This window comes from Patiria miniata, unplaced genomic scaffold, assembly GCF_015706575.1.
Source record: "Patiria miniata isolate m_02_andy unplaced genomic scaffold, ASM1570657v1 HiC_scaffold_29, whole genome shotgun sequence".
Lineage (NCBI taxonomy): Eukaryota > Metazoa > Echinodermata > Asteroidea > Valvatida > Asterinidae > Patiria > Patiria miniata.
The window spans coordinates 11,743,304-11,759,334 of NW_024037068.1; the positions used below are offsets into that span (position 1 = coordinate 11,743,304).

The 16,031-nt window shown below is 41.4% G+C and overlaps 1 protein-coding gene across 1 annotated transcript; it reads right to left on the minus strand.

The window, feature by feature from the left end:
- Nucleotides 1-11,906: 11,906 nt before the first annotated feature.
- LOC119735527 (E3 ubiquitin-protein ligase TRIM71-like) lies at nucleotides 11,907-14,068 on the minus strand. Its single transcript, XM_038209264.1, has one exon. The coding sequence runs from the start codon at nucleotides 13,958-13,960 to the stop codon at nucleotides 12,002-12,004; it is 1,959 nt and encodes a 652-aa protein (XP_038065192.1). The 5' UTR covers nucleotides 13,961-14,068; the 3' UTR covers nucleotides 11,907-12,001.
- Between the last annotated feature and the right edge of the window lie 1,963 nt (nucleotides 14,069-16,031).

Here is a 16,031-nt window from a genome sequence, read left to right on the forward strand (position 1 = left end):
TGACTGTAGTGAGCTGAAATCTCTTGGGAATTCATTTTTGGTGTCTACCCACCTTGTGTGATTTTTTGACTTGGTTTCGTGAAGTTAGATTTTTTGGCCAAAAATCAGTGTTTTTGATGACCGCAGATATGGAAAACTTTTCAGATTCAGACCATTTTTGGTAAAAACTGAAATGTTTGTTTTCTGCCCGGATCCTGACTGTAGTGAGCTGAAATCTCTTGGGGATTCATTGCTGGCATCTACTCACATTGTGTGAACTTTTGACTTGTTTTCGTGAAGTTGGATTTTTTGGCCAAAAATCAGTATTTTTCATGACAGCGGATATGGAAAACTTTTCAGATTCAGACCATTTTTGGTAAAAACTGAAATGTTTGTTTTCTGCCCGGATCCTGACTGTAGTGAGCTGAAATCTCTTGGGGATTCATTTCTGGTGTCTACTCACCTTGTGTGAACTTTTGACTTGTTTTCGTGAAGTTATATTTTTTGGCCAAAAAATCAGTATTTTTCATGACCGCGGATATGGAAAACTTTTCAGATTAAGACCACTTTTGGTAAAAAACGGAAATGTTTGTTTTCTGCCCGGATCCTGACTGTAGTGAGCTGAAATCTCTTGGGGATTCATTGCTGGCATCTACTCACCTTGTGTGAACTTTTCACTTTGTTTCGTGAAGTTAGATTTTTTGGCCAAAATCAGCATTTTTGATGACCGCGGATATGAAAAACTTTTAAGATTGAGACCATTTTTGGTAAAAACTTAAATGTTGTTTTCTGCCCGGATCCTGACTGTAGTGAGCTGAAATCTCTTGGGAATTCATTTCTGGTGTCTACTCACCTTGTGTGAACTTTTGACTTGGTTTCGTGAAGTTGGATATTTTGGCCAAATATCAGTATTTTTCATGACTGCGGATATGGAAAACTTTTCAGATTAAGACCACTTTTGGTAAAAAACTAAAATGTTTGTTTTCTGCCCGGATCCTGACTTTAGTGGACTGATATCCCTTGGGGATTCATTTCTGGTGTCTACGCACCTTGTTTGATTTTTTGACTTGGTTTCGTGAAGTTAGATTTTTTTGGACAAAAATCAGTATTTTTCATGACCGCAGATATGGAAAACTTTTCAGATTAAGACCACTTTTGGTAAAAAACTAAAATGTTTGTTTTCTGCCCGGATCCTGACTGTAGTGAGCTGAAATCTCTTGGGGAATCATTTCTGGCATCTACTCACCTTGTTTGAACTTTGACTTGGTTTCATGAAGTTGGATTTTTTGGCCTAAAATCAGTATTTTTCATGACCGCGGATATGGAAAACTTTTCAGATTAAGACCATTTTTGGTAAAAAACTAAACTACTATTTTTCTGCCCGGATCCTGCCTGTAGTGAGCTGAAATCTCTTGCGGATTCATTGCTGGCATCTACTCACCTTGTGTGAACTTTTGACTTGGTTTGGTGAAGTTGGATTTTTTGGCCAAAAATCAGTATTTTTCATGACCGCAGATATGTAAAACTTTTCAGATTAAGACCACTTTTGGTAAAAAACTAAAGTGTTTGTTTTCTGCCCGGATCCTGACTGTAGTGGACTGAAATCCCTTGGGGATTCATTTCTGGCATCTACTCACCTTGTGTGAACTTTTGACTTGGTTTCGTGAAGTTATATTTTTTGGCAAAAAATCAGTATTTTTCATGACCGCGTATATGGAAAACTTTTCAGATTAAAACCATTTTTGGTAAAAAACTAAAATGTTTGTTTTCTGCCCGGATCCTGACTGAAGTGAGCTGAAATCTCTTGGGGATTCATTTCTGGTGTCTACTCACCTTGTGTGAACTTTTGACTTGGTTTTCATGCAGTTAGATTTTTTGGCCAAAATCAGAATTTTTGATGACCGCGGATATGGAAAACTTTTAAGATTTAGACCATTTTTTGGTAAAAACTTAAATGCTTGTTTTTGGCCCGGTTCCTGACTGTAGTGAGCTGAAATCTCTTGGGGATTCATTTCTGGCATCTACTCACCTTGTTTATACTTTTGACTTGGTTTCGTGAAGTTAGATTTTTTGGTCAAAAATCAGTATTTTTGATGGACGTGGATATGGAAAACTGTTCAGATTTAGACCATTTTTGGTAAAAACTGAAATGTTTGTTTTCTGCCCGGATCCTGACTGTAGTGGACTGAAATCTCTTGGGGATTCATTTCTGGTGTCTACGCACCTTGTTTGATTTTTTGACTTGGTTTCGTGAAGTTAGATTTTTTGGACAAAAATCAGTATTTTTCATGACCGCGGATATGGAAAACTTTTCAGATTAAGACCACTTTTGGTAAAAAACTAAAATGTTTGTTTTCTGCCCGGATCCTGATTGAAGTGAGCTGAAATCTCTTGCGGATTCATTTCTGGCATATACTCACCTTGTGTGAACTTTTGACTTGGTTTCGTGAAGTTATATTTTTTGGCAAAAAATCAGTATTTTTCATGACCGCGTATATGGAAACTTTTCAGATTAAGACCATTTTTAAAAAACTAAAATGTTTGTTTTCTGCCCGGATCCTGACTGTAGTGAGCTGAAATCTCTTGGGAATTCATTTCTGGTGTCTAGGCACCTTGTGTGATTTTTTGACTTGGATTCGTGAAGTTATATTTTTTGGCGAAAAATCAGTATTTTTCATGACCGCGTATATGGAAAACTTTTCAGATTTAGACCATTTTTGGTAAATAACTGAAATGTTTGTTTTCTGCCCGGATCCTGACTGTAGTGAGCTGAAATCTCTTGGGGATTCATTTCTGGCACCTTCTTACCTTGTGTGAACTTTTGAATTGGTTTCATGAAGTTGGAATTTTTGGCCAAAAATCAGTATTTTTCATGACCGCGGATATGGAAAACTTTTAAGATTTCGACCATTTTTGGTAAAAACTAAAATGTTTGTTTTCTGCCCAGATCCTGACTGTAGTGAGCTGAAATCTCTTGGGGATTAATTTCTGGCATCTTTTCACCTTGTGTGAACTTTTGAATTGGTTTCATGAAGTTGGAATTTTTGGCCAAAAATCAGTATTTTTCATGACCGCGGATGTGGAAAACTTTTAAGATTTAGACCATTTTTGGTAAAAACTCAAATGTTTCATTTGTGCCCGGATCCTGACTGTAGTGAGCTGAAACCTCTTGGGATTCATTTCTGGCATCTACTCACCTTGTGTGAACTTTTGACTTGGTTTCGTGAAGTTGGAATTTTTGGCCAAAAATCAGTATTTTTCATGACCGCGGATATGGAAAACTTTTCAGATTAAGACCACTTTTGGTAAAAAACTAAAATGTTTATTTTCTGCCCGGATCCTGACTGTAGTGAGCTGAAATCTCTTGGGATTCATTTCTAGGGTCTACTCACCTTGTGTGAACTTTTGACTTGGTTTCGTGAAGTTATATTTTTTGGCCAAAAATCAGTATTTTTAATGACCGCGTATATGTAAAACTTTTCAGATTGAGACCATTTTTGGTAAATAACTGAAGTGTTTGTTTTCTGCCCGGATCCTGACTGTAGTGAGCTGAAATCTCTTGGGGAATCATTTCTGGCATCTACTCACCTTGTGTGAACTTTTGACTTGGTTTCTTGAAGTTATATTTTTTGGCCAAAAATCAGTATTTTTGATGACCGCGGATATGAAAAACTTTTAAGATTTAGACCATTTTTTGGTAAAAACTTAAATGTTTGTTTTCTGCCCTGATCCTGACTGTAGTGAGCTGAAATTTCTTGGGGAATGATTTCTGGCATCTACTCACCTTGTGTGAACTTCTGACTTGGTTTCGTGAAGTTGGAATTTTTGGCCAAAAATCAGTATTTTTGATGACCGTGGATATGGAAAACTTTTCAGATTAAGACCACTTGTGGTAAAAAACTAAAATGTTTGTTTTCTGCCCGGATCCTGACTGTAGTGAGCTGAAATCTCTTGGGGATTCATTTCTAGGGTCTACTCACCTTGTGTGAACTTTTTACTTGGTTTCGTGAAGTTAGATTTTTTGGCCAAAAATCAGTATTTTTGATGACCACGGATATGAAAAACTTTTAAGATTTAGACCATTTTTTGGTAAAAACTTAAATGCTTGTTTGTTGCCCGGATACTGACTGAAGTGAGCTGAAATCTCTTGGGGGTTTCATTTCTGGCATCTACTCACCTTGTTTATACTTTTGACTTGGTTTCGTGAAGTTGGATTTTTTGGCCAAAAATCAGTATTTTTCATGACCGCGGATATGGAAAACTTTTCAGATTAAGACCATTTTTGGTAAAAAAAATAGAATGTTTGTTTTCTGCCCGGATCCTGACTGAAGTGAGCTGAAATCTCTTGGGGATTCATTTCTAGGGTCTACTCACCTTGTGTGAACTGTTGACTTGGTTTCGTGAAGTTAGATTTTTTGGCCAAAAATCAGTATTTTTGATGACCGCGGATATGGAAAACTTTTCAGATTAAGACCATTTTTGGTAAAAAACTAAAATGTTTGTTTTTTGCCCGGATCCTGACTGTAGTGAGCTGAAATCTCTCTGGGATTCATTTCTGGCATCTACCCACCTCGTGTAAGCATTTGACTTGGTTTCGTGAAGTTGGACTTTTTGACCCAAAATCAGTATTTTTGATGACGACGGATATGGGAAATTTTTTAGATTAGGGACATTTGGGTGAAAACCTGAAAAGTTTTTTTCTGCCTGGATCCTGACTTTTGTGAGCTGAAATCTCTTGGGGATTCATTTCTGGCCTCTATACCCACCTGGTGAGAACTTTTGACTAAATTTTGTGTAGTTGGATTTTTTTTGGCCAAAATTCAGTGTTTTTGATGATGACAGATATGGACAACTTTTTAGATTAGGGACATTTGGGTGAAAACCTGAAATGTTTGTTTTCTGCCTGAATCCTGACTTTTGTGAGCTGAAATCTCTCGGGGATTCATTTTTTGGCCTCTATACCCACCTGGTGAGAACTTTTGACATTGAAGTGCTGTGGTTCAATGGTAACGGTGTTCGACTCGTGTGCCATGGTACATGGGTTCGAATCCTGACCGTGGGAACCGTGGTTCTTGTGCTCTTGAGCAAGGCACTTTACCGTTATTGCTTCGGCCTCTGGATGGGATGTAAAGCCGTAGGTCCCGTGTCTTGTGTAATGCACTTGTGTAACTATATTTACCTTTCTATAATAATAGACATAATTTCCAGCGCATTGAGTACCTAATTGTTGGTAGATACGTGTGCTATATAAGACTCCGATATTACTAAATTTCGTATAGTTGGATTGTTGGGCCAAAATCAGTATTTTTGATCACCGCGGATATGGACAACTTTTTAGATTGAACCTTTGGGTAAAAGCCTGAAATGTTTGATTTCACCCTAGATCATGACTTAAGTGAGCTTATATCTGTTAGGGACTCATTTCTGGTTAGTAGTTTTCATCAATAACACATCCCGGTCTAGGGACATACCAAGTTTCATGCCAATCAGACCTGTACGTAGTTCTGTAGATATGATATAGGCCTTCAAAGTATGCGCCTATATTGTGATGTCACATGACTGAAGATGTGTGCCAAACATTGACGTCATCATGATGTCAATGTTTGGCACACATCTTCAGGTGCTGGTCTAAGTGTGTGCCGAGTATAAAGTCAATTGGATTGATTTTAGTGTCCATATAAAGCCTCCAACGATGAAAACGTGTACAAATGCTATGGGACATGGCTGAAAATCAAAGGCTGTTTCGACTGGTTGCCGAAACAGCCAAAAAAAAAACTTTAGCGAAAACAAAGACTGTTTCAGCAAAATGTCGAAACGGTCAATAAGACGTATTGTTGTGGACCTGTGTTTGTACATGAAATTAACCCAAAACAATATTGTGGCGCAATAGTAGTTTGGTGGTATCCAGGGGCTATCGTAGCTGTAGATTAGACAATGACCTAGACGTCAGCCAGTCTGTTTGCCGCGTGGGTATCTATATATATAAGAGAGAAGTTTACTAGGATGTTTGCCCCTGAATGGATCCAAGACCGCGGGCTCCTGCGGCGCCAAAATCGCTCCACGTCCGTGGAAAAATGCGGAGGGTGTCTTCCGCCGGGTCGGATGCTTCGGGTCGTCCTTATTTTCCCGTACGGACCGGCGATCCGTTTCGTCGATTTTTCGTGACTGCATTTTGCACAGGAATTTGCCGTCGTGTGCGCTTTCACGTTGACTGCCTGGCCGCCCCATGCTGGCTTTTCTGCGTGTCTAGACTGTGCGAGGTCAGCGAGACCAACGTAGGGGTTTCGCTTGATACGTGTTCTACTCGGCCGTTCTGCAAAAGTGTTCACCAAACGTTAATATGGGGTGACCTTGGTAAAATATTTTTTTGTCCATGGTGCGTGGCCACCAAGTGTCCCTATTCTTTCATATGCTTCGCTTGCCGCCCCTGCGTCGAGTGCAACGAATACTCAGAAGGACTACACATAAGTATGCCTAGCGCGGTCTGACCAATCGAAAGTCTACACTGCGTGGTACTTCCCGGCTATGCGTAAAACCGTCACTGGCAACGCGTACTGCAGCCTGCTCCACACCCTGGAAACGAGGTTGAGTATACGGTGCTCGCTATTTGAAGCACAAGCATGTGACGTTGCGTGATAGAGTGCTGTTGCTTCCATAATTTGTTTACAGCTCCATGCTTCCACTAGCTCTATGCTTCCACCAAGGCATGCAAGGCTGAGCGTTGTGAGTTCGCTGCCTGCCACGTCACGGTATAATTCAGTGTCGCGTTATAATTTCGGGGGCCTGTTTGGGATCAACGAAGGATCGATGCATTGCTTCAAATATCGCGATCTTCAACGGAGTCACAAAAAACCTATAAAATGGATCGCCGGTCCTTACGGAAAAATTAGGATGACCTGAAGTGCTTGATTTAGCGGAAGAAATTCTCCGTATTTTTCTATGGACGTGGAGCCATTTTGGCGTCGCGGTCGCGATCTTGAACGCAGTCACAAAAAATCGACAAAACGAATCGCCGGTCCGTACGGAAAAATAGGACGACCTGAAGTGCTTGATTTGGCGGAAGAAATTCTTCGTATTTTTCTATGGACCTGGAGCCATTTTGGCGTCGCGGGAGACCGCGGTCTCGGATCCTTTCAGGAGCGAACATTTCTCGGAGGCTGAGTAAAACTTGCTCTTATATAGATGGTTGACCAACTTTAATAAACGTTGAATCGACTTTTTCCTCGCAGACGGTCTCGCAAATGGTAAGAAGTTCAAGTTTACGTTTGTTGAAGAGTCCAACACTGAAACTTAATTATGGCCTTCCTCCATATCATTCAGACCGTTTGTAATTTTATGGTAACACTCAACATTTTCATTGCAAATGACAACTTCACGTTTGATTGCATTATGATTTATTGTCAAAACATGTACAATCAGCCTTCGCCTGTGTACTACGATAACCTTTTCACTACGTTTTCCCGGCAATGCGACTGCCTCACAAAATGCCAATTTAACAGACCAACGGGAACATTTACAGACAGTTGTGATGGTACATAATTATCATGTGCATATATCGGTGGGGAACAGGGGACCCCCTCCCCCCCCCCCCCCCCCCACCCCACACACATTTTAAAGCGGGGACATTGTTTGGTCCCCCCCCCCACTTTCTCTTCCCCGAATAAAAATTGTAGCCTACTATAATGATTCTATTGCTCAGAATACCGTGTAACTGATTCAATTACCCCAAGTTCGAAAACGATGTTTAAAAGATGATCTTTTGCTCAAATTGGTTTTAGTGGTCAGAAATTGCCTCAGATCACACCACAAAAAATGCTTTTCTATAACTGCGTGTCTCCTCAATAATCCCCCATTTACATTCAACTGCCCACATTTTCATCCCCAACACTACGCCTTATATCAGATCTATGATCGGGTAAATCAGCTTGTGTAGTATAATAGGGGTGTAAATGGCGCCACCAATGTCAAAATAGTCCGTTCCCCACCCCAAGCAACAAAATTATTTTCTCCTGCCAAACATTTTGGCAACGTGTTTTGAAAAAAATTCAAACTTCATTTTCATCCCCAACACTACGCCCTATATACCCGATCTATGATCGGGTAAATCAGCTTGTGTAGTATAATAGGGGTGTAAATGGCGCCACCAATGTCAAAATAGTCCGTTCCCCACCCCAAGCAACAAAATTATTTTCTCCTGCCAAACATTTTGGCAACATGCTTTAAAAAAAATTCAAACTTCTAAAAAAAATTGAAACAAATATTGTGAGCCCTCCCCCCCCCCCCCCCCCCCCCCCCAGGCAAATCCTGGGTGCCGGTGCGTCACTGTTGTTAAGATTCAAAATGCGGCAAGGACCTAGGGGTAGGTCTATAAAATAAAAATGTGCCGCCGCGCGGATGGGTATATCAAGTCAGAGAATTTACACCTGTCCCGAAAGACAATGGAAGGCTCTGCCACATTTATGATCTAATAAGGCCTGCCATTGGTAGGGCCGACATGTAGCATGAACGATACTAAGAAACTGGTAAACTAATCACTTTTTAAATTGAGATTGCGGCACGAATATCAGTAGTGCACTAACAGAACACTGCAGTTTTGAAGCTTTTTTTGTTTGTTTGAATAATTTGGCTGAAGTAATGATCGATGCTACTAAATCTGCAATATACAAAATGAATTAAATGATTATTTAAGTAAAGCTCGTTTCGGCTTGTTGAAAAGTAAAAGGTGTCAAAAAGTGTTGAAAACAACACAAAACGTCCAGTAAAATATGAAATCTGGAACACTTTACCCAGCTGCACCAGATGACACCCACATTGTTCCAATTAACAAGTCCCAAGCTGGAACGTCGGCAGGTGGTAAAGTAATTATAGTTTCATATTTACACACCCTGATGAAATCGATTAGAGGTTATTAATATTAGTAACAGCTGAAATTGGTGCGATGCTGGAAAAAGACATCCCGTTGCTGAAAGTAATGTAGGCGAATGAGGGCGCCCTCGAAAATACCTGGTCTGGGGGAGTGGGGGCATTTAATTTATAGGTTGTTGAAAGCGTTTTCACTTGTATAATTATAAGCGCAAGCGCGTGCTCCGTTCCAGAGTAGTGAGACGTGGGTGACCTGTAGTGGGTCGCAGTTGCTGAGCGTGTTTATTCAGTCCTTGGCCCGTGCAGATTAGTGGTAGTAGGCAGCTGTGTCCGTAAGTGAGGCTCTTACTGGGATAAATTTAGCGGGGGCTAGTTCGGTCAGTTGAAGAGGGGAGGAACTCCATCCACGGGAATAATTAGCGAGGCCGTAGTGGTGAGTGGACGTTAACTTAGTGGGGAAGATTTATACCTGTACAGGGAACTCGCACCTGTTTAGGAAACCCGCACCTGTTTAGGGGAGGCACCTGGAAAGGTGACCAACACCTGTCAAGGCCTAGAGATGATTTGCAGTCTGCCTGAGTAGATTATAATAAAGGAATGTTCACCTAAAGAGAAGAGTCCTGTGTTTGATTTAAAGGTGCCCTGTTTTCCTTCCCCTGCCCTGTTCCCGTGTGTGCTGGCGCGAGAGCTGCTGGCATAAGACCCGCCCACGAATAAAGTTGTTCCCCTGCTGCGCCTGGCGGTAGACTGCCCCAAAACAGGCATGCTTCCTTGGCCTTCTCAGAATTGACCGCTCGCTGACGTCGGCCGAGGACAACTTGGGGTTGCTGTCGGCACGACCGCCACAATATGAACGAAAAAAGCTTGTTCATGGAACAGACATAGACCTCTGTTCCTTTTTAAAACACATGTGTTTAAAGACAAAGCACCCAGATAAGTGTTACATGTACAATTTATAGTTTAGCTTTATTATATTGCTGTTCTCCAACATGAGTGTTTTACAAAGATATTGACCAATCGGGGAACCGCCAACATAGGGCTGGATAGCTCAGTTGGTAGGGCACTGGAACGGTAACCCGGAGGTGGCAGGTTCAAACCCCACTCAAGTCAATTTCTTTGTTCAACTTTTCAAAAAGTGTTTTGCACTAGGAGTCAACAGTAGGGGATTACACCTTTAGATCGTCAATATGTTTAGATTAAGTTGTAATTTTTTTATTTGTAACTTTTGATTTTGATTTTGATTTCTGACAAGAAACACAATAAAGGGGGCCATTTTCCATCCGTCACATTAGCAGTTTTTCCAACGGTTAATTTTTTTTACAGTACCTGAAACCACCCCAAAAATTGTTAAAATTTGAATGGACATTTATGGACATAATACATGTAATATGTGTTGAATAATTTCTTTCTTTCTTTGTTAAATTTGAAAATCACCCTCAAATTCCATCAAAAACTGAAGGAAAAGGTTACCTAAGTTTTGGACATTCGAGGATAATGTCCAAAAGCAGTATAAATAATTAGCTCAAATCCTCTTTAGCGAAAGGCTGCATGTCCATTCATGTGTTGAAATTTTTCTTTGGTGGTTTCAGGTATTTAACAAAAAAATCACAACCATTGGAAAAACTGCTAACGTGACAGCGTTTCTTGTGTTTCTTGTCCTCTGTCATTATTTTGATGTGTTACTGATATTCCCCTTTGCATCATATTCTTGTCGTCCACTACTGTTCAAACCACCAGCACAAAAAAAATCTAGAACATTGGCTCATAAAACATGACCAAAAACTAGTAATTGATCTCTAAATTAATAATCTTTTCCTGAAACAATCTCATCATGTAAATTTTAAGATTAATTTTACATATGCAACACTGAGAAACCAATCAGATCAAATTTGTGAACATTTTAGCATGAGGAGAATTTGACGCAAATGTAATCCTGTACAAGTTTACTTGCAGTAAATGGTTATTTTGACTTGAAATGTCTCTAGTACTAGCACAGAAACAAAAGTAGTTTTACTTGCACAATTTTCTTTTTAACTTTACATATATGTTTGAGAAAGTTATTAACAATTCAGTATTCACAGTTGACTCTCGTTAGCATGAGATTCACCGGCATTACTTAATCTCCTCGTATTATCCAGAAGCTTGTCTTATGCGGAAAGTGTTTTTGTTTACATGTTGTAACAAATGTACTGTACGCTGATATGAGGCAGGACATTTCCAGAGAACCCCCACACGCTTGTTAACTTTCTGAGACAGTTTGTCAATGTGCACATTCCATGTTAGAGATGGATCTAACCAGACACCTAGATGCTTAAAAATGATCGAGTTACATTATCAATGGCAATATTAGTGATCTCGACATGTATTGTCCTCGCTTCGACTGAAGTTTGGCTTGAGTACCGAACAACTGTATACTTTGAATTTGTTGGTATTCAGTTTTTCAACCATGTCCCTGTTAAAGGGAAAATACAACATTTGCAAACATCAAAAAATAAAACTACCAAATCATTTTGAAATACCTTACTGGACTGTTGGTGAATGACAGTGTAAAGCATCCTGTAATATCATGGCACCTGGTATACTGTCATTTTCAAGAAAAGTGCTATTTTTGTATCAATTTCCAACGCTGATCGGCCGATCAGCGTTGGGCAAATTTGTTTGGGGGGGGGGGATAATGCCCCCCCACCCCATAAAACCGCACCTGGAGAGCATCAGTAAGTGCACAGTATGTTGTGTCCTTGGGCAAGCCACTTTACCCTCACTTTCCTCTCTCCACCCAGGAGTATAAATGGGTACCAGGATTAGCTGGGGAGTCATCTGGCATCTGATCTAGGGGTGGAATAGAAATTCTTCGTCAATTTGTGCGAAGAACACTGGAGATAAACGCCAGCATGATGGGCCACAATGGCTTGTGACAGACTTTACTTTTTGTATGAGGGACCAAGTGCGGATTGAACAAGTATGTCGGGATCAGGCCCGTCGCCAAGGGGGGCCTGGAGGGCCGGGCCCCCCTTGGCGAGAAAAAAGCCATCCGTATGTATTTTGTATTTTTATGGTAGTGGGTACTATGCCGTCCTCCTGATGTACAGTAGTGGTGACAGGCCTGGTCGGGATACAGCAAAAAAAAGAGAGACTGCATCCCTAGATATTGTTATTTCTGTCAATCTTTATGGTAAATCTTCACCGAAAGCATATCAGCAACTGCAAGTTCACCAGCCGGAGTGTGTGTCAATCCCAGCGGATTCCTCAGACCAGCAGCGATGCGTCCCATGTAGGCCCCCTCCGCACTGTAGCGGTGGATCTCCCCGGCTCCATGCTCGTCGCTGGCGTGGAGAACGATAAAGATATCGCCGTGACGATCGCAGCACATCCCGGCTGGCTTCAGCTGTTTACCGTCAACGACGGTATCTACACAGAACACCTCCTGTCCGTCGAAGTCGATGCAAACCAACTTGGCTTTCTGATAATTGCTGAAGATGAGTCGCTCCTTGTTGCTTATGGAAAGACGTCTGTCCAGCAGCTCGGCTGGTACTTTGCTGATCAGGGAGCCGTCTATCTCGTGTAGAGAGATGATTTTTCTCTTTGCATCGCCAACTGCGATGCGGTTCTTTTCGTCAACTGCAATGCAGGAGAGATCACTTCCTGTTTCATTGCCGTCTGACTCCGAAGGTGGTGTGAAGCTGAACAGGAACTTGATATGTTGTGTGTCAGGTGCATCATAGACTTTCACGAGCAAATTATCAATGACCACCAACTTGTTATCTTGAGTCACGGCAAGGTCATATGGATTGAACAGTTGCCCTTCGGGTTGGTCCCCGGGTCCCACAAATTCAAACTTCAGTTGGCCTTGTGGAGTGAAAAGATGGAGTTTGTAGTCTTCAAAATCTGCAACAATTATGTCGCTGTTGGTGAAAGTTGCAATGCTGGCAGCCATTTTGAACCGATACCCCTTTGTGACCTCGCCAGAAGTGACCTTGCCATCAAAGTGCGCCTTCAAAGACCACTTCTCTTTCAGGAGAAGCTTCCCAAGTGCAACTTTCTTCACTGGTACTGGTTTGAATGCGAGGAAGGGGGACAGATTTTGCTCTGGGCATGGAACATCCAACTCGTTGATATCGTTCAAGTTGCAGAGAAGTTTCTCCATCAACTCCAGGAGCTCAAAACGGCTGGACTGATCCAAAACGGCCTCAGCCATCTCCAAGGTGCCTTGTGTCCACTTCAGGTTCTCGGAGAAAGACTCCTGGGCATTTTTCAACAACTCCGCTTTCTCTTGTCCGATTTTGGCAGCATCTTCCTTTAAGCTGGCCTCCATCTCTCGTATCCTCACAACCTCCTCATCCGCTCTCTGTGAGATGTCAGCTGAGGTGTCGGCAAGCATCAGTTCAAGTCTTTGGGATGCACTGTCGACGAAATTCTTTGCCACAAGGAACTTGCGCCTGCTGTCCTTTGCTTTCGACAGCAGACTCTTGGCCTTGTCTCGGAATGACATCTCTGCTTCCTCGATGTCCTCGTAGGTATGAGATGGTTTGCAGTGGTCTAGAGCGGTGCAGACAGCACAGATCAAGACCTTACAGGTATTGCAGAAGAAGCACACCTCTTGGTTAGTGTGCTTCTTGCACTTAGGTACCTCATCTCGCATCTTGCTCTTGAAGGTTGCCTTCCCCGACCGCAGATCATCCAGGGTGGCAATCTCATGCTTCTTCGTCTTCACTGCTCTTTGGTGTGCTCTCTGGCACTCGCAGCACAGGTACTCTTTGCAGTCTGTGCATCTGGAAATTGCCTCGTCATCTTCACAAACCTCGCACACTATCCTTGACTTTTGCCTCTTCACAAGGTTTTCCTGGTGCGTGAATTCCTCGACCAGTGCAGTCATGGCGAAGTAGTTGGAAAGACCAGCAATTCCGTTGTCGGGTAGGACAGTTTCCTTTCGGCAGAGTGGGCATGGAAGTTTAGGGCTTGATGGATATTGGGTGCGTTTGTAATCCTCAAGGCATCCAAGGCAAAAGCTGTGGAGACAGTCGAGGATTTTGGGACGGTTGAACCGTTGGATGCAAATTGTGCACTCCAGGTGACCCTGACTGATCTTGTCCAGGACATCTTCTGTGGTCACTTCGGCCATCTTGAAATCTGTTGACCGAAGAAATTGATTTTTACAAACATTGTCTTCCTCTTTGCCTTTAAGAGATCTGAAAACTGTGCTTCAGTAAAGAGTTGTAATGACTTGAGTCAATGACTCGACTCGAGTCACAATTTTTGGTGACTCGACTCTCGAGGGCAAATGACTTGACTCAACTTGAGTCACTGCGAGCAAATGACTTGACTCAACTTGAGTCCCTCATCAGAATGACTCGACTCGACTCAAGGAAAACTAATAAGACTCGAGTCCAAAAAATAAAAGCAAAACTTTGTGAAAAATATTTGCAATGACTCCATACGCGGATGCTGGTTTTGTTCACGTCAATTTAGAATGTTCGCGAAAAATGTAGACGTGGTTTGATCAGTGTCCCTATTAGTTGAATGGCAATCAGCTGGCACCTACTTTTTATTTTCATTAAGAGTCTAATGTGGTGTCACCACATGCAATAGCCCGAATGTAAAATTAAAAAAGCCCCAAAAATGACTTCTCTCTTCTGTTTATTTATTGTATATTGTTCAAATATTTGTGACTCAAATTGACTCGAGCTTTAATACTTGACTCGACTCGACTCCATTGACTTGACTCGACTACACACTGTGACTCGACTCGACTCTACTCGACCTTCTTTACCTAAGGCCAAAAAAAAAAGTCTCCGGTTTCTGGTATGGAGCTTTCCCCAAAAGTGGCGCGGCGACGCGCTTTTTTTTTTTTACCTGATTTTTTTGCTTCAAATGTCAGCTGATGACTGCAAATGGTGCCTGACTAAACTTAGTGCAAATATATGGGATTCCAGAGAGGCCACATAAAGCTTATTCTCGACCATAACCCAATCTAAAAACACGTTAAAATTGTGCAGCACCAGGATTCCAGGCAAACCAGTGAGTTTGGCGGTTTTGAGACATCATCTTTCATTGAAAAAAAAAACTTTTTCATTTTGCCGACGCGCATGGCTACGGCGACGCGCGCGCATACCAGAAACCGGAGACTTTTTTTTTTTGGCCTAATGACTCGACTTGACTCGAGTGACATCTTTAAAATGGCTTGACTCGACTCGTCACAAAAATCAGTGAACTCTGTTTCAGTATGGGTTCATACTGCTTCATCAGCCGGTATAAGTGTGACGTGAAGTCTTTTTTGAAAATATTTTTATTTCATTTTTACATGAAGGGTTTACAAAATATTCAGAAAAGAGAGATGATTTACATGTACATGTACATGTACATGATGTAAATGGAGCCCAGCTTTCAAGAAAAAAAAAACTCTCAAAAAAAATCTAAAAATTGTTCTGGTCTTTTCCTTTGCTCTCTGCAATGTACATGAGCCACATTTCCACTTTTACTCTGGCTCATGAACTCAACTTACTACATCCTCATCAATGATATTGTCAATGTACAACTGCTTATAATTATCTGAGTTTGTGCATTCCAAAATGTACTAAATAGGATAATTTGAAAGGCGCCATACAGGTATACAGACCTTTCATCATGACTGGAAAAACAATTGGGTCATTCCATAAATTTGAGGTCCATTTTGTGTGTCCCTGTTACATCTGACATGTGTAAGATTTTTTAACACATTTTTTTAGCTGTCTCGAAGAGTGAGCAAAGTACCCCCCCCCCTGCCAAACAAATGAAACAATGGTGTGAAGTTAATTTGAATGATACTTTTGGCAAATTTATAGGTCATGTGTACTAAAATGGACACAGAAAAACGCACACTTTTGGACCCCCAAATTTCTGGAATGTGACCCAATTATCTTTCATGTACATGTAAGCTAGCATGGGACATGTAACTTTATTGTACATCTTCATGTGTTTGTAACTTACCTTTTATTTATCCTCTCAAAAATAACCGTGAAAATAACATGGAGCCACGCACGCTGCACACCATAGTTCACAGAACTGGGAAATGAGATTAGTAATGCTGTACTGGGAAGTTACCGCGGTGCGTGTGCAATATGTACTATATCGTATTATTTCTCATCTGGGAATTTCCCTACACAGGGTATTGTGCTATTTTTAGGAATTTTTTTTAGACTTGTCACAGTCCATAC

Bases quoted from the DNA above. Each gene is read 5' to 3' on its own strand.
- LOC119735527 (XM_038209264.1), bottom strand. From the start codon at position 13,960: ATGGCCGAAGTGACCACAGAAGATGTCCTGGACAAGATCAGTCAGGGT.